General features: G+C 40.0%; 1 protein-coding gene across 1 annotated transcript in view; it reads left to right on the top strand.

Annotated features, from left to right (window-relative positions):
- ptprn2 (protein tyrosine phosphatase receptor type N2) overlaps positions 1-19641 on the top strand; it is a 143121-nt gene that overhangs the window by 24065 nt on the left and 99415 nt on the right. The window contains exons 4-9 of the mRNA XM_075451925.1: positions 6159-6403; positions 9166-9619; positions 9760-10056; positions 10331-10371; positions 10802-11226; positions 14750-14836. Of these exons, the coding sequence (XP_075308040.1) occupies positions 6159-6403; positions 9166-9619; positions 9760-10056; positions 10331-10371; positions 10802-11226; positions 14750-14836 (1549 nt within the window). The remainder of the gene's footprint in view (positions 1-6158; positions 6404-9165; positions 9620-9759; positions 10057-10330; positions 10372-10801; positions 11227-14749; positions 14837-19641) is intronic.

The following is a 19641-nucleotide window of genomic DNA, read 5'->3' as shown; positions in this document are numbered from 1 at the left end:
AAAAAACGCAGGAGGAACATCAATGGAATCGATTTACAATCCTCTTTATCTTGCATCAGAGCAGGTAGAAATCACACAATCTCTGCTCACTGCACAACACCAATGTCATTCAGATCAATAGAAATTGACCCTTGTACAAAAGGGCTTGGGTTGTCTGGATGTGTCCCCATTGGCAGAACACATTGTCTGGTATTAAATTTTCCCCACAATACCTTTGAATGCAAGGCACAGTCATCCAACTGCAAATTACTTTTACATTTCACCGCCCCCAAAGTGAAGCAACTTTAGTATTCCCGGTCCACAGCCACAGAGTATCCACACACATTTATTAACCATGCTACTGTCATATTGTTATTTAATCATTAAAGCTGTGCAAAGTTTTTGTGCATTTATGTAGCATGGGATTGGAAACATACGAAGGAGCTGCAGTGAGAATTTGACGTACACTATATAAAGATAAAGCAGTCTTTACTTCTCTAAACCCTTTCCTGGAAAGCAGTTGTTCAGTGACAACTTAGCAACTGTAACTGCAGGCAGAGAATTGACGCTTGGATTCTCCATGTTGAAGCAATCATTTTGCACTTGTGGAAAGGATAATAGTCTTTTTTTTTTTCTTTAGCAGGAGGGAAAGAACATAAATACAATACTTTGAATTTCAGTATCACTCCATTAATTTGCCAAACTGCAAATGAATTGATGCAACGTTAACTGGTTTATAATAACATCGTAAGTGCCAGTAATGGTGAAACCCGTTTTTGGTGATGGTTCTGCACCTTAACGCTGGTTTCTACAGCCATAAAATGAAAACATAGACGATGACGTTGTGCTCAGCTATCGTCAGTGTGCAGCTGATAGTACCGTTCAAAGTCATGTTGGAGGAGATGATTAGAGAGATTAGATTGAAAGAGAGATTAGAAAAGAAAATCTAATATTTGTGAATGCCTTTTTCTAAAGTCTGAAAAAACTGCGAAAATTGATGCGTTGAGTTTTGTTAATTTTACAGTTATGCTAAAGTCATGTGTCTCTAACTTGAAATGCTTGTTGTAAAACAGTGTGTACGACATTAAGCGTTGGCCGCTGTCTTTAAGTGTCGTTGCCATTTTAGCTAGAAAAGAGATTTAGAACAACTCACTGGGTTTTCATGTTAGCATTAGCTTAAGCACATGATAAAACACTCGTCTTTATTTCAGAAAATAATGACTGTCAGGCTAGAGCTATATGTGAAATCTCTGATTGATTTCTCTCTGCCTTGACTTACACACAGCTATTGGGCAAAAGGGTCTTCCTTGTCAGCGGTAAGAACGGTAACTAAAGACTGGACAGGCTTAGCAAAGAGTCAGTTGCGCCCAAAAAGGAACCGTAATTTAGCTGATGGACCATTTTAAACTTATTTAAGATGCTATTGACTGTCCTGCTTATACCATGCAGATAGTTGCTTCTCGGAATAACAAATTAAATAAAATTACACATTGTGATATGTGCCTTAGCTCCATTGATAGGAGTCATTTGTCAGGAAGAATTAGTGACCACAAACTAAAATTTGAATAATGTTAAAATAAAATATTTTATTCAAAATCCAACTTTACCTCCTGCATGAAATGCCTTCTTTGAAGACAAGCAACAGAATCTGATGTTCCCAAACTCAGATCAGTGTGTTCCTTCACAACCACGTCAGATCGTGCCACAGAGAACATTCACAAAGTAACATTTAGAGTGAAAACTTCAGTTGCCATGAGAAAAATGGCTTTTCTGAATCATTCACTGCCACTCATGTCTATGTAAGAGCAGGCTGTTTCTATTCAACGTTTCTCTTCGAAATGACTTCTTTCATGAAACACATACGTGTTAGGATAATCTTTTTATGTCGGCGTAGCTGTTTAAACAGCTGTTTTCTACACAGTAGTGACATAGACCTGCAGATTATGACCTTGGAGAATATAATGAAAAATCTTAGAGCGGTGATTTATGATGAGCTTTTTTAAAATGCACTCAGGTAACATGGAGAACTGTCCTGTGATCTGACAAGTCTAAATTTGAAATTCTTTTTTGGAAATCAAGGACACTGCCTCCTCTGAGCGGTGCAGACGGGATGACATGGGGCTGCATTTGTGCACCGTTAATGCATAAAACATATACTCGGGCTTTGGAGCAACATATGCTGCTATCAGTGGTGCAGTGGTGCCTGGAGAAGATGGATACATTTTTGCCCAATGTTTTTTAAGTGGCCTTTCCAGCACACAGTAAAAGCTCTGTATCATAAACAGTGACATTTAAGACTTCTCCACAATTTTAATGCGTAATCGACCTAAAAATGGGCCACACAGTTGTGTGATGGTCAGTACTGTCACCTCACAGCAAGAGGGTTCCTGGTTTAAATCCCAGCTGGGAAGTTTGCATGTTCTCTCCTAGTACCCAACTGACCATTGGGGTGAATGTACGTGTGCACGGTTGTTTGTCTTGTATGCTTCTATAATGGACTGGCGACCCGTCCAGGTTTTACCCCACCTCTTACCCCAAGGCAGCTGGGATGGGTTCCAGCCCTCCTCTGACCTGAATTGGATGAACTGGGTATAGACAATGAAAGAATGAATAACCGAAAAATGCATCAGTAATACTCTCAAACACATTCTGCTGCTTGACTTCAGAGATTTACCATCAGTGTTTAAATAGTGTCCTCAACCTCATGCCTTAACCTGACTAACCCATCCAATAACGGCAACTAGAAACATTCCAGTACGGGGGCAAAAGCTGACAGGTAATGCTTTGCTTTGGAAAAAAAATCAATTTGCAACATACTGTTTAGGTTTATACACATTGGAGAGGAATTAGAAATGGGTATTTTCTATGATGACTGAAGAATACGTGGGCATACTTCGTATACATCTGTATATTGTGTACTATACCACTGGCTGCCATCCAGATTATGCCTATTTTTTTTACGAAGGTCTTATTTCAGCAAGACAAAGCCAAACCATATTCTACATGTATTGCAACAACTTGACTCTGTACTGGAAGAGTCAAGGTGCTAAATTGTCTTGCCTGCAGCAGGCAGAGATGTGAAATCCTTTTATTTTCAAAATTACAGCAACTGGTCTCAGTTTCCAAACACTTACATACTGTTCTGAAGAAGTGATGCAACACACTTGTAAACATGCCTCTGTCTGAATTTTATTCAGGTGTGTTGCAGGCACCAACATCAAAATGAGAAAAATTTCTTTGGAAAAAACATGCTTTCCTAGTTTCGACATTCAGTATGTTGTCTTTGAGCTATTCGAAATCAAATAATCGACCTGTTTTTATTTTACACTGTATCTCAGCTCCTTTGGAAATGAAGTTGTGGGGGCTTTTTTCATCTACCTGTTTGAATTATTTACATAATGACCACAGAAAACATATTATATGTTACCAACTGCTCTAATAGATGCATTCATACAATGCACTGTGTCAAACTTGGAGTGACACATTTCATTGCAAGTAATTAGGTAGAACTTGTTGCTGAATTATTCACACACCATTCCATTAATGCCTTCAAAATCAGTTGGTGGACAGATGTAAAGGTAATGGGAAAATCTGCATTTCAAAAACACCAGATGAAACAAGAAGACATTTAAACAGAATCTCATCTAACAGACTTTGAATATTTAGGAGACCCCCTCTCTGCCTCTCTCTGTCATACAGAAAACAGACAGGAGGCCAACAGAAAAATCTTGCTTGTTTGAAAGCTGTTGCGCTAATGGCAAGGTGTTAATTAACTGAGGCGTTTGCCTAAGACTGGATGCTACCCTTATCAGGCACGAAGTGGCAACATTTGATGAGGAAGCCTGCTTTTTCCAAGACTTACAGATGAATTCGCATGACATTTAACTCCTCTGTGCCAGGATAATCAGCTGAGAGGTTGATTGAGAGGAATCCAACCATAAAGGCCCCCACCACCTCTCTTCTTGACTATTTCACTTTAGAAAATTGCTCATTTTGACTTGGTAATTTGTGACTACACACCTTTCCCCTCAAGTGTACCCATCGCAGACTCACAAAACATGGTATGTATGGAAATGAGTGCCTCCCTGAGGAGACAGAGGGGATAGAGGTGTCACAGTCAATGAGGCCAGCCTCATTCCGTTTGTGGCGCCATCACACATTTACTCTGCAGCCATTTAACCAGCTGCAGTAAACTGCAGGTAACATATGGATGTTTCAGGGCTCAAGCAAGACCTGAGTTCCCCAATGCCGCTGATGATGGTATAATGATCATCACCAAGGTAACATATAGCCAATACACCCCACATCGGGTAAGCCACGGGTAGTTAACTGTCATTGTTGTATGGATGGATGGCTGAGCTGCGTTCCAGAACAGTGACAACATACGCTGCTTTGTGCTCCATTCAGCGCTGCCAAGAGTGACTGGAGGCATCTGTAGCTGCTCTGCATTGCTTTGATCCTCATCTGCCACTTATGAATATCTATGAGAGTATCCAGTGTATGTGGGTGACAAAACCAAGCTAACGAAGATGTTCTGGAGTGTTAATACTTCCATGTTTTCTCATATTTCCACCATAGCTGTTATTTTATTGCAAATAAACATGTCCACATCATTAACAGTGGTGTTGTTCTTTCAGTTTAGGCCTGTAAATGGTAAGGTGTGAAGCGGTGAGGAATCTTAATCTGCATCTCCAACGTAATTAGCCGTTCTCATTAAAAAATGCTTCTGCACAACATTAGAAGTGTCATCAGTTGGAATCTTGGCTCAACAGGAAAGTATATTGTCTTTGGTATGCCTATGCTCTTTGCTATGGGATCCTGTGCCTCTTGGCTAAGTGGGAATTGAGCCATGTTTTAGGCATCTTTTTTGCTTGGGTAGATCCATCTGGTCCTGGCACCGCTGTGCTTTGCCCCTGCCCAGGAGTTCTGCATCCCAACTATGTGCTGGTAATTAGTAGATATGTTGGCATGGCGTCAGGCAACAGTGTGACATTCTCCTCTGGCTTGTTGATTGGCTGGGCTGTGAGTGTGTGTGAGAACGTTTACATGGCTATGTATACATGTGTCAAACAGTAATTCCATACAGGTTTCCTGTTTTTTTATTTGAGATATTTCCTTACTGTTCTATACCGTTACATTTACTCTAGAATACAGTAAGAGCTTCAGTATAAAAATTTCCTTAGAACAACTCGCATTCAGTCTTAGCCATACAGTATAGAGGATGTAACCAATCTGCTCTCACTTTTGGACATCCAGAGTTTCTTGAGCTGGTAATTTGCCAGTCGCTGGAAGGTTGCCAAGACAACAAAGCAAATCTTGCGAAGCTTTCCACAAGAAAAAGTATTTTATTATATAATGTAACACCTAACTGTGACTTTTCCCTTACTGAACCAGATAGAAGAGCAAAAGAGGTCAAAATAAAGAGGATAATCACTTTAAGAGGATAATTAAACACAAGTTCCTTGCTTGGGAGCTGGATGTCTTTCCTCTTTTCCTTTGACATTCATATGTAGACTGTGCTACTTTTTGATAACGGCGCTATAGAATAATGTTCCTGTGTCTGTTTACTATTGGCACAGCTGGTGCATCACTTACCACCACAGAAGGATAACTGGTAAAATGCAGCAGTCCCCTGCGTATCAGAAAAAGATGGTAAAGGTGCATTGAAAATTTGTGCTAACAGCTGTTGACCAAGCGTCAGTGTGTGACGAGTTGGGAATGGGAATGTAACTGCAACTCATGAGAACGTGTTGGTAAAACAGATACCCTAGCTCATCTCTGCAAACATCAGGCAGGGTGAAGCTTGGGCAGATCGCTGGTCCATCGCAAGGCCAACACTAAGAGACAAACAGCACGCTGTGTCTGTAGTCAATTTAAAATTGAGAATTAAAGATTATGTCTTTGGACTGTTAGAAAAAACACTGAGAAAACCCATGCAGGCACAGGCAAAATGTACACCACTCAGAACAACATGAATGAATGGCTAACATCATCTCATGATGTTAGCCATTCATCATGTGATGATGTCGATGTATTTTTTTTTAATACATTCAATATCTTTAAAGTTTGCGCCAAATTGAAAAGCAGTGAGCTGTCGCTATAGTCAAATCAAACCAGTTAGATGAGTTTACTTTAATTGCTCGGTATTTCAACTTTCAGTCTGACTTCTTTGTTTCCAGGTTTGACGTGGCGGGATGACATCACTCAGCAGGTCATCTCTAGAGAGCTTTCCAAATTGAGGAACATCCCCCTCCGCCACCAGAGCCCCCTGACTGCTTCCAGCAGTTCCAGAAACTGGAAACTGAGGCCTGCACAGGAAGAGCTGAGCAGAAACCTTCAGCAGTACCTGACGGGGCTAGGTTTGCTACAGCAGGCTGGGATAGGCCGACAACCAGGAGACCAACGAGAAGGAGGCAAGATTCAGGTGCGAGTCCAATACTCTATAAACACACAGTACAGCAACCACACTTACATGACTCCTAGTATCATGATGTTGTCAGTATCATCATGGCTTGGACTTGAAAATTAAAATACTTGACAGGAAGCTTGCATTACACTTTAAAAACATTCAGTTTGAAAAAAGTGGGCATACAAAACAACTGGGGTCTAATAAAAATGCATTTCTACATGAATTATGGGGAATGTTCAGTAGGGCCCAGTGTTTTTGGAGCTTAACATATATGATATCTATCTATCTTTGAGACCTCTTTGCTTCTCTGTATCAGGCAAGTTGCTTAACTTTATGGAAGTCCCAAGTGTAAGTTTTGTGCTTGGCAAGATTTATAGCATTTAGATTCAACATTTTGCATAAGTCAACAAAGGAACATCACATTTTCCCTGCCTAAGTAATGAAAGGACCTCTTCCTATTCACTTTGACGAAGAGTCATTATCTGCCTTTCACTTGGGTCGCCCTCTCGTCCCCACTCTGCTTTTGTTTCTTGCTTTCTGTCCTCTCTTTCCCACTGAGCAGGGACCCTTTTTTTACACAAAGGTCCTCCATCACTCTTTACATTATTCAATCTTCATATTTAGGGTGGACGCCCTGCTTTGTGTGTAATGTGCTCAGAACTCGTCACAGCCGAGCCGCTTCCTGCTGCTGTGTCAGTGCAGCCATAATGCAAAGTTGAAGAGTTCAGGACCTTCCTTATTGATGAAATGAGGTCTTTTGTTGTGTACTGTGATGGAAAGAGGCAAACATGGTTAGCATGAATGGCAGAGCACCTCTGTCTTGCTGTGCTAATGCCATTATGGCCTCTCAGTATGCCGGGTTTGGAAAGACTGACATTTTCTCTATATACGTTTGAAGGACAGAAAATGGCACCAAGGGAGAGAACTAGTATTAGTGCTGCAGCAACATGGATAATAATGCTATTCAGTGAATCGGATATACTGTATGCTGTGTGCGTGGGCTCTCATGACTCAGATGGGAAGAATGATTCCTCTTCTTCACAGAGAGAAGAAAGGACAAAATAACACAGTGGTGCCAGAGCCAACTCCAGTTCAATAGCCAAATGGTTAAAAGGCATTTAAATGCCTGTGCATGTAGCAGAGCATTGTAATGCAAATGCATTATTCATCTTGTGTGAAATATAAACTCATACAGCTAACTTTATAATCAGGTGATTCATATTTTTTTTCTGTTTAGATAAGGGATTGATGCTCTTTCTGTGACAGTGGGGATGTGCTTTTAAAGTTTGTGGTGTGTTTTGGAAATGCATGAAATTACTCTTTGAGTGACACTATCTCATCCAGGATTTCCATAATGCAATTTCCAAGGGCAGTTGTCTTTGATCTAGAATCCCTATTCATATCCTGCCCTGTCTCGTCGAGCACAGGTTGCATCTCTTTTTATTCTAAAGCCTGTCACAACAATGCTCACCCAGTGCATCCCAGTTGATGTTTTCATGGAGCAAAAATGCTGCTGTATAGCTCAGACTAGGGGGAAAATTGGTCAGATAAATGTTGCCACTTTACCTCTAAAGAAATGTAAAGAAAAAAAATAATAATACCAGTTGTGACTAACATGTTGATGTTTACTAGGTCCTGTTGCAATATTGGCCTAGAAACTCTGCTGGTCTGCAGTCATGCAGTATTTTAAAAACTTTCTGATCTTAGTTTTAGAATTAAAAAAAATGTATGACGGATAAAAACCATTTCTTGGGCAGCATTTCATTACAAACAGAAATTCAATTTGATTTACTGCCAAGTTTAAAATCAAGTTTTAAATTTAAAACAGTACTTCACATACCTCCATTGGTTTTTGGAAAAAAACCCATCTAAAGTGATAAATGGAAGAACTGTAAAATCCACCTACAGACATTGAGATTTCATGATAGTTTTTCCTTTTTACTGCAGTGCAAAATCATTATAAATTGAATAGATTAATTTTACCAACGCGAGTGCACAGAATGAAACAAAAACAACTAAATAAAGGCAAGGGTATATAAAATTGTTGGGGGGGGGGGTGAATAAACATAACTTGTAGAACATACAAATATTATTTTTTTCTAGACTAGAAACTATCATGTGTAGGAAGCGAACAACGATGCAAACTTTATACACGTCTCAAAAGAAACAATCATAAGGAAAAAAGAAGATTTTTCATATTTGTTCTCCCACTGACCTTGGGACAGTGCTAAAATAGGTTGAAAAGAAGTATTATAGAATAGATGGCTACATTTGTTTTGATTTCAACACTCTTATTCGTCTGTTGTGCATTTCGTGTACACTTGCTGAGATAAATTTGACTTGCTGTGGCGGCACCCTCCAGTTGATGGTGCCCTAAGAAACCAGCTACCTATAGGAAAGACCAGCACTGTCGAGCTAAGAAGCTCACCAACATATGAGCCCCAGCAGAGGCCCATAAGAATGTGGTCAAGTCTTTAGGTATTTAATAATAATGATAATTTTTTTTAAAAATAGGACAGTTCTTCTATTGTAAGAAAAAAAAAAACCTGTACTTTTTGCGGCACTTTGCCTCTTGGATAAAGTCAAGAAATACTTACTCGCGTTAGTCAAATGGGTGGTTGCCTATAACGAGGTGGATCAGAGCAGAAATTCTCTATTTGAAAAATTAACAGACTTTCCTGGAGATTTCCATCCGAAGAGCCACTGGAACTGTAAAAATTATGCTTGACATATTTACCATCCTCTAAATGTAGCAAACTGGGCATTTTGTGTTGTAGAATGAAGACATCAGGCCTTACGGTCCGTTGGAGACCAGTCGACCAAAACCCAAGCAGACCTGGAAGGAGACCACCATCTACAGCCATCAGAAAGGAGCTGGCCAATCCCCGGTCACCAAAGTTGTTACCCAGAGTGGAGAGGGCAGGCACCCAAAGCTCAGTACAACCCACTCCAGCCAGGAACCAGACAGGAGCAAGCTCCTCTCTAACCATCTGGAGCGGCTTCTTGGTGGGGGACCAGGCTCTCAGCAGGGTGTCCCAGGTGATGGGGCTGTATGGCCCAAAGGAAAGCTCCACTACATCAGCTACAAGCAGCCAGCTCAGAGAGAGCATACAGAGCCACAGACTCAGGTTGCTTTTGGCTCCAAAACTGCAAAGCCTAATCTGGACAGACTGCTGTTCAAGGCTGGCACAAACAGACTCAACACAAAAGAACCTCTTGGTGGCATGGATGGTAAGATCAGCTTGTCGTTGTATTTCATTCCCTGGCCTATGCAATTGCTCCAGATTATTCTTTATTTCAATAGTTTTTTTTACATTTTTATTTCTATTTAAATATAACATGACCATTTATTCCCTTTTTGCTCCGTTAAGAACCATTCATCCTGAATGCTGTGAACCAGCTGGGGAGGCACAGCGTCAACATGGAGGCTTTGATGGGCAAAGACCTGGACCAGCTGGCTGAGGTCATCACAGGAGCTCTGCAGGAGCTGGATGAGGAGCGGCCAGCGCTTGGGGCCCAGCCAGAACCAGGAGCCACTGACTCCAGGGGCGAGATGGAGGGTAACAGGGAGCCACCGGCAGCAGTGCTTCTGAATCAAGACCAGAACCTGCACTCAGTTAAAGGGCAGGATCTAAACCAGAAAGACACACTGAAAATTAAACAACAAGGTTTGTGTTTGTGCTGTAGGAAAAGAGAAGAAAAATTGGCGCCATTCAGAGAAGCTGAATATATTATGTGTAATAGATGTAAGATTACAAGACATCATAAGTTTATAAATGCCTTAAGAAGGCTTTGTGTTTTATTTTTTAATCCTTATAGAAAATGCTGCCAAATGTATTTTTGAGTCTTTCATTTTGTGTCATAAATGTTTTTCTTTGCTAAATACAAAAACGAACCTCGGTTTTCACACAATCTGCTCACATACACTGTGTTTGTTTCCAGGCCAACAAATAGACGGTGCAGATAAAGAGTCCATTGACAAGGTGAATTCTAAATTACTCTCAACAAATTAGTTTGTTGAGGCATGTCCAAACATTTTATTCACTTTTGAATGGTACTTCAAATAGTGATGATTTAACAATTGTATAGCCTATCATTTACTTTTGAATCATTAGAACTTGAAAGAAAAATCATAACCACAGAACATAAAATTTCTGCAATATTTTCATTGAATAAATAAAATAAGTTATTTGACTGTGAATCAGTAAAACTAATAATGAAAAGAAAGGTTATCATTGGACCTTGGCCCAGCACTCTGACTCAGAAATGGTGGTGAATCAACACAAATTCAAACCTTTTCTAAAACTGGAATTTCTAACAGAACTCTAAAAGTCATAAACTATCTTCTGTAGGGAAACTGAAGAGAAACATTCCCTACTATTCTAAAAAGAAATCTGCCTTTGCTCCAAACAGCATGCAGCCTTCTTCTCTAAGCTGCTAGACTACCTCAACATGGAGCCATTTGGCGATGCTCCTCGGGTCAATAGTGGGCCCCCTGCTCCCCTCCAGAAGATGGTGGGACTGGAGAACGTCCAGAGCCGGACGATACAGAACCAAGTTTCTGTCCCTCACCTCTCGGAAGAGAAGACCCTGACCATCCCTGCAAAGGAAGGATCCACCCTACGGTTGACCAGCGCAGCAGAAGGGTCTGATTCAAAGGTAGACTCTGAGATTGAGAGGTGGATGCAGGGGGATCAGGCGCCAGCAGGGAAGAAGCAGCTGGATGAACCACAGAAGGAGGCCGTGAAGATTAAAACCCAGCTGGTCCACGTGGGAGTGAAGGAGTTTTCCAGCAGAGGGAAGGACAGACACTTTGGCTACATCATCACCGGCTCAGAGTAAGTGTGGTTCAATGTTATATATTGGCATTATAATGATTGATTTATTTGTAATGTTTTTCTGTTTGTTATAAACAGGGAGTAGCACAAGACATAAACAACATACAAATGACAACCAACTCCCAAATTTACTAACAAATATTAACGTAAACATAATTTGTGAGAAAATTTAGAGAAATTCCTTAGGAGCATGGCAGTGCTGTTCTCTGATCAGCTTCCTGTTTGAAATTTCAATGGCTTATTTCCAAGTCATCAAATGAGGTTTGATTGTTGCAGCTACTGCTTACACTTTAGATTTCAGGTGAGAATATGAAGTAAAATAACGCTCAGTTGTCTTATAACTTGTCATTTTAATTTCCAGACATACAAAAGTTGGTCCGGAACCTCTCAGTTGATTTTTAGCATCTAAACGGCTTTAAAAATCACAGGACACCTAAATGCCTCGTAATGTAGCTGGACAGACCCACAATCAGAGCAATGAAACATGTGACGTCGCACTGAGCAACAAGCTTGAACAGCACTACTCTGTGCAGTCTTTTTGTATCTAAGCCACCACATATTAGATAAACCATGGTGATTGGCCCACTTCGAGCAAGGCCTTTTGGAAATCTGTTTAAACAGGAGGGGGGACAGACACATTCTGCCAGAGCAAATGAAACATGAGGTTTCACATTCAGTTGGCACCCAGAATATATCTGATTAGCTTCTGATGAGAACGAGTACTGGAAAAGAAGCAAACTGACACAGTTATCTTTCGGCTGGTTGTGAAACCATGCAGGTCCGGGCTGTAAATGTGGCAGCTGGACCAAAACTGATAAAGTACTTCGAATATACCAGAAAGACTTGTATGGCTCAAATATAATCTCAAAACCTCATCTATGATTTGACTCTGGTGACTTCTAATCACATTTAATATAAGTAAAACTGGGGGAGGGTTGCTGTTTTAGATCTCAAAATAAAAATAACACACAATGTTTAGAATGTGTGAGAATGTGTGAGATACTTCTGTAAGTAAGGGATACAATTCTAATGAATACCTGAAAATAAGAGTTCCTGTTGACAATGGTAGACAGTAAGGATGTGACTCACCTGCTTACATAGATTACAATGATTAATCAGAGTTTTAAAGAATCTGACTTGTATGAATGGACTTATTGTATTTCAGTTTGTTATTTTTTGTGCTCTGTGTTGTTTTTCTCCTGTCCTGGTTAAAATATTAATATACCCAAATTCGTAAAAGTTGCATTATGGGGGAGCTGGGTGATGCTACGTACTTGTCTGTATGAAGATGAAGCAGAAATTATTGAATCAAATTACAGGAATGACAGTATTGTATCAGGCTGAATATTTTTTAATGCTTTTACTGTATATTTTGTGTGGCAGCATTTCATACAGATTATATCTGTGCATCCCCTCTCTCAATTTTAAATCTGATTTAATATTGTAGTTCATTGCTGGACCTAGTTTAAGTAGACCCATTTTGACACCAAGCATATGTCTGCTTGTCCGCTTACTTAAAACTTCCCTCAAACTATGCAATTTCTGTGAAAGCCTCCTAAATAGTGCCGTCTTTATGTAAAAGGAAGCTGTAGGTTGAAATCTTTAGTGTCCCTGATTACAATAGCAGGGATGATAAATCCCCTGGTGTGTGGGTATCACTGTGCTGTATTACAGCTTTAATGATGATCCTTTGTGAGGAAGGGTGGCCAAGTTCTCTGCCTCTCCTTCACTCTTACCTCTCACTTAGCTCAGTCTCAGCAAAGATAAGTTCTTATCGACTGTGTCTTTGCCCCTGGCACTGTTTCAAATCCCTTTATGGCATTATCAAGTCCAGTGTCAGTACGTCGTCCTTCACCTGTTCAACACTTGCAGCCTCATAAATGCCCGATATGGGTACAGTCGTTGTCGCTTTATTGCCATACAAATAGGAATAGCAGATTAACACACAATATAAGTGAAGATGTGCCAGGGGAAAGAAACGGTCACCTTCTGAGTGAAATATCCTCACATCCTCCTCCTTGTCTGTCCTCAGGCCACCTAACAGACATCTATAGCTGGCCTATAGAGGTGTGCCTGCATTTGCTACACCTCATGATTGCACAGTTGTTATCCCTCAGCTTTTTCGCACCCTGCAGTGAGGCTACATAAACCTGCTTATCTGACAGCTCCTGACATTGTGGTGGAGGTAGTGGGAGGAGGGTTGGGTGGCATGTGTGGAGAAGGGAAGTGGAAAGGTATGGATCGAGGAGGAAGAGACAGAGAGATACCCAAGGGGAAAAGTGCTAGCATCAACAACCAAGTCACTCCTTGAGCTCTCCAGTTGCTAGAATTACCACAGAGGGATGCAAACGTGTCTAGAATTGCTTCGGTAAAGCTTTAACTTTCAAAACCCCATGTAGAGTGGAGAAAAAAGAAGCCACCACTCTCTCAAAGGTGGAATGAATCAGCCGCTCATACACAGTACACTGTTCCTTGTTCTATGAAAGAAAAGCTGCTGTAATGTGGTGTCAAACACAGGCTCAACACAATATTTCTGCATAATTCTGACTTGAATATGTCAGAAGGAAGTTCTTTTTGTCAACTCAAGATGGTGCTGAGTGTGTAAAAAAAAAAAAAAAAAACTGAACACATATGCTGTAAGTGATATTGAACTCAATACCCAGTGCTCCATGAAATTGTTTTCCTGTTTATTTCACATTTCTCTATTATGGAGTTGAAACGAAATTTCAAGAATATCTCATCAAAATCCAAGACTTTTTGGTGCATGTCACCTTGCAGTCTCTTGGTAGTGATTCTCGGTGATTCTAGGTTAAGCTGTCAGCAATAAAGTAGCTTTCTGAGTGTGGATGCCCTTCTCTTTCCAGCGTACAATGCGCTGGCCAGCAGATTGCTTTGTTTGGTCTATTTCCTTGGCGATTGAGTCTCTGAGTGAGAAAGCAGCTGCAGACTGAGCTGAGATGAGGCATGGCTTTATCAGGCCACCATTACACTTCACCTCCATTCCATTTGCACCTTATTATTCTCATCTCACCGTGAGGGTGCATGCATACCTGTGTGTCTGCGTGTACTCTGTGATATCATGTTCTACTTTGAGGCTATGTGCACACGAGGGAGAAAGTCAATGCAAAAGAAGAAGAAAGATGAGAGGAGGAAAGGGAGAGAAAGAAGCATCCATATGATGCAGCCATTACACCTCATGCAGGTTCCATTTGCACCTTATTGTTTGTCTCATTGCTGGAAAAAAGCAGGTGATTTAGCAAGCCTGGAGAGGCAGCTGATCCCTTTTCTCTTGGCACAGTGTTTTGTGTGTTTGTTTGTCTTTGAGTGTGTCTGTCTGCAATGTGCAAATTTGTGCAGTACATCCATTCAGACAACCATAGCTTTTGCTTGTGTGCAATGACCCATATGGGGGAATGAATTGTGGCAGCATCACCCTGAAAAAATAGCATTTTAATGACTGAATATCTGTGTCTATGTTGCATGTGCAAACCTGACAACTAACTGTGTCATGTGTCTCTTCCAGCTCCCTCACCAATGACCAGGGCTTGGCTCTGATGGAGCAACTGACCCAGAGACTGAGCCTCCACGCCGCAGACCTCACTCAGCTCTCGTATGTACAGACATAAATATCCTACTCTGTCACAACTACTGATTCACCTCACAGTTTACAAGCTACACATGGAAAAAAAGGTTAATTGGTCACATTTAAAGCATTTTAAATGACTTTGTTTGGTGGGGAAACAGAGTGGAGGTCCAGGATTGTTTGTGTGAAAATGCTGTGCCACGTTTGTGTTGGCGTTTGTTGTTTTTCTGACCTTTTGGAGTGTTTGACTTCGTGGAGCGAGAGAAATCAGGCCTAATTACCTCCAGACGCATACTGATGCCTCCACTGTATTCAAAACAGTTCTGCAACACTTTTGTCACTGCACCCTTTGATAGAGAAAAGAGCAGTCCAGCCATCAAACGATTCTTAGTTAGAGGCAAAGAGAGAGAACTGAAAGCAGCAGTAGATGCAGAGCTTGAAACGAGGAAAACAGTCCAACAGAAGGGGGGTAATATATTAATGAGCAGGCGAACTGTCCTTGAACCTAGGCTGTTTTGTGCTTGTACTGTGGTTCTGCTGTACATTTGGTGTCACACCATGTACGAGGCAGATGGGGATGTGTTTACCGAAGATCTGACAAGCCTTTTGAAATTCTCCTGCAGGGAAAGTGTAGTCTGTGTGGCTCAGGAACAGCCCCAGCATATGAACACCAAAGCCAGACCACACTGCAACTATTGAAAATACTGTAGGATATTCTGGCTTGCACAAAAGTTGCTGGGTACTACTCAGTGACCTCAAAATGAATGCAAACACAGAGACATTCCCATGTTAATATTTAAATCCAACCTCTACATTTAGTTTCGATGAGGCAGAACACCAGGATACATCATCATGCTGGCACTGATTCACTTAATTTGGTTATTACACCTGTCATTTCACATCACTCAAAATCAACTCCTGACACACGCAATGATTAATGTTGTTATCTATGCTAATCAAAAGTCGTGGTATTTCTGCACTGTGCTTTCATTCATACACATTGTGGTGAAAATGCTTAATGAGGGGAAACTTACAGTTTCTGCCTGAAAAGTCATATTCAAGTCATAGCAAAATGTTATATCAATGTACATATGTAGGATAATCTGATACTTTTATATACAAAATTATTCTTCTCTTGATTAGGTATTCTTACAGTGGTGAAAAAGACAGCATATAATTGCATCCTGCTCTAATTTTCTGATGTTTTGAATTAAAATTCTTGTAGTTTCAGACTTCAGTTTTTAGTCTTAAATTCATGACTTAGTTTTTTTCTTGGACTATTACCTCCTTTCTCAGTTCAGTTGATTATTTGTTTTTCTTCTGTTATACCTAGATTGGTCCTTATAAACAGCTGTAGAAACAAATTTTTTATAAATTTTTATAGGAACTTGCCGTTTTGGTTATATTGGGGTTCTTTATATAGTCGTTTACAGTGAGTTGAACTGGACTGGTGTAATTGTGTGCTTATATTATCTGTATGTCGACCTAAAGCAAAAAACTCTTCGTATTAAGTTCAACAGGCTTACTGGTGAGAATACAGTAACACTGGACATTGGGGGAACATTGCATATTAAAGGTTCAGGACATGTCAGGACATCCAGCAGCAACAAACTTGTCCCCCCTTTCCAAGCTATATCAATTATTAAAGGCCAAGTCTTGAGCTGTTGTTGAATTAGTCCCTTTAAGGCTCCTGTTGCACTGGAAAAAATTTAAGCTGTAAAAAAACAACAAATACAAGATGTTTTTGCTTGAAATAAGCAAAAAATCTGCCAATGGAACTAGTGAAAATTGGCTTGTCAAGATTTCTTGAAATAAGATGTGATATTCAGGACTTTTGAGATAAAAGTGATCTTGAAATTAGCCAGGGAAACTTATTTTGAGCTATATTTCACTAGTATTAGAAAGTGTTGTGTATCATAATAAGCTTATAATGCTCAAAAGTAGCATTTTGTTTTTTCACTGTTCATGGCATCCCCCTTATTTCAAGTGTATTTAACTCATTTTAAGTTCCAAATAGTGTCATTGTCCTAGATTTTAGACCACCACCAACTTGAAATAAGATTAGAAAGTGATTATTTAAGCATTTTAGGATAAAATATGTCTTGAAGTTAGCTGGAAATACTCATATTATGCATTTTTTGCTCATTAATAAGTGCTTTTGTATCATAATAAGACACAATTAATCTCAATTCAAGTGCATTTAACTTACTGTAAGCTCTACAATAGTGATAATGTTCTAGATTTAAAACAACCACATACTTCAATGAAAACAAGTCTTGCATTAACAAATATTTTATTTTCTCTGCAGAAGCTCTGAAATGCAGGAGTAAACAGTTCTTACAATCCAGTGCAGTTAGTCAGTTACACTGAGACTTCACAGCATGAAGTGTATGACTGGAGCACCATGTTTTGGCTCACAGTGTGTATGGGACCATAATAAAATACTAATAATAGTTAAAAAAAAAAAAACATAGCAAAACATGCCATATACTGTAACACATGGATTACAGTCAGACATGATCATCTGACATCTGTCCCCTCAATACACTTACGAAGTGCTTATTATTACAACATCCAAGTTAAGGGTCTTGGACTAACAATAACATGAATATCTGACCAATGTGTCCTTCAACAAAATTCTTATTATTGCAACCTTAACATTGGGCTACATTTGCTAAATTCCGAATACGAATGGAAACGGCTTTACTTGCCAACAAAAGCTTTCCAGTCAGCCAAGCCCTTCTTGAAAGATGGATTGTGACCAAGAGGACCTCCGTTTGTATGACAGAAAGCAGAGTGGCTACGCACCTGGGGTAAGTAAGGTGTAGGGCATAATAATAGGCCATAAGGTATAAAACACCCTCTGTAACCTTGTCTTTTGGGAGCGTAGTTATCGGCACATCTCCTACAGCCGGGAAGCAGTTGGACGAACTTACAATAAGGACTGGACAGGAGAGACGGCGTTTCTTCAAGTAGTCATTGAGGTCTTCTTTTTCCTTAAACACATAACATGGATTTCTTTCCATCAGGATAAAGCACTTTTGTTTAAATTATCAATTCCACATTTTTCAAACTTAGCCCTTCTTACAATCAAATCACCTTTGATGATTTGACAGGGTGCTGTACATATTAAGTTACAGCTGAAGTTGCTACTTTTAAAGGTCCCCAATGTCCTATTCACAATTCCAATTTCCTATTCACAAACAATCAAGCCTTCCAAAAGACTAAAATAATACAAAGCAGTGGTACCCAAGCCCCTCTAGTGGTATGGAAGCAATTGCGCTAAGTAAACCTGCTATGTAGTCACCAACTAACCAGCTTCTAAATATGTGTCTGGCTCCCAGTTTATGCTATATGGTTTGTGTCCAAGGGTTTGAGAGAGGGAGCGCTTTGATCGAGAGATATAGACAATAAATGAGAGTGACTGGCCTTGATACACCCCCAGCAACCCACTACAGCTCCCCCTCTGGATTTTTTTTAACATCAGTCATTTTAGTGGTACTTGAGGAGTCCAATATTTACTGAGGTGGTACCCTGTCTAAAAAGCTTTAGAACCACAGATATAAAGAATATCAAAATATGTCTGCGGGTCTCCTGTAAAAAATTGTGTTGCTAAACACACTGTATTTGAATGTATAGAAATGTATTTAGATTTTTTGGGCTAGGCCAGTCTTTTTAGGTCTTCTCTAGGTCAAAAAAACCTGTTATTAACCAAGTAGTGCATTCATTTTTGCTTACCTCGAGGACATGCACTAGCGCCTCACTCGCATGTCCTAACTTCTTTGGAGGAGCAGATGAAGAGAGGAACAATGAAGGGAGCACACTAAAACATGGTGATAATTGTGGAGGCGCCTGGAACTTTCAATATAAATTGCTCATTTTAAAGTAATACAAATGCACTTGACTCTTTTTGTGTGATTTTAATTTTCTGAAAACGTAGCCAACATGTTTAGTTTCAGCTAACAGATCATCTTAACTGTAAACAAACGTCCACAAATGATAGAATAGATTCTCCTTACAGCTGAAGAATCATTATGACATCATAATTTTTCCCGTTACAAAGTAACTGATATCTATTTGTGCATCATACAGGTCACAGAAGACCGTGTAATAACTGATTGAGCAAATCTGTGAAAGAAGATGTATAAAGAATTGTATATTTTACTCAACAGTATTTCTGTAAGTAAACTAAGCTGCAGTATCACAGTGCATTAACGTTGTTAATCCAGTGTAAAAGCCACTGGCAGATTCTTAAATGACGCTTTCCAAAGAAGTTCACAATGTCTTCACACCTTATATTTAAACTATTCTACTAATAGAAGACTAATAGAGAAAATATCCCTTCTCTCTGGTTTGTATACCTCTGTCCTTTTTACTCTTTAAAAGTAATAAAAGAGTATTCATGTAGAAATGACTGAGGCGAAGGACATGACGTAAGCTCTTTGTGCGTCTTGCCGCGCAGCCTCGGCAGGTATATTGAGTATTTGAAAGCCTCTGTCTGCATATGAGTCGGCTGGACTGTGAGTGCTGGGTCAGAGCACACCGCCCCTGTTTTAGAGGCCTCTTTTTTTCATCCGCTCTGATGAGCCCTGATAGCAGGAGATGAGAAGAGACACTCAAATATGACAAGAAGGCAGAGAGGACTTTCAGACAGAGACTCTGAGAAGAGGGTACTGGAGGTTTTTTTTATTCTGTTGAGACTTTTAGATGCTGAACACAATTACGTTCTAGCCCGCTACCACCGTAATCAACAAAAAAATATTCCCTTTGAAATGGTAGTTCTGGATGATGATGGGCTAGAACAAGAGTGTGCCTCTTTCAGATGACGTAAG

Source organism: Odontesthes bonariensis, chromosome 20, assembly GCF_027942865.1.
Source record: "Odontesthes bonariensis isolate fOdoBon6 chromosome 20, fOdoBon6.hap1, whole genome shotgun sequence".
Lineage (NCBI taxonomy): Eukaryota > Metazoa > Chordata > Actinopteri > Atheriniformes > Atherinopsidae > Odontesthes > Odontesthes bonariensis.
The sequence above is the reverse complement of the archived record's forward strand: the minus strand, read 5'-3'. Positions and strand labels throughout refer to the sequence as shown.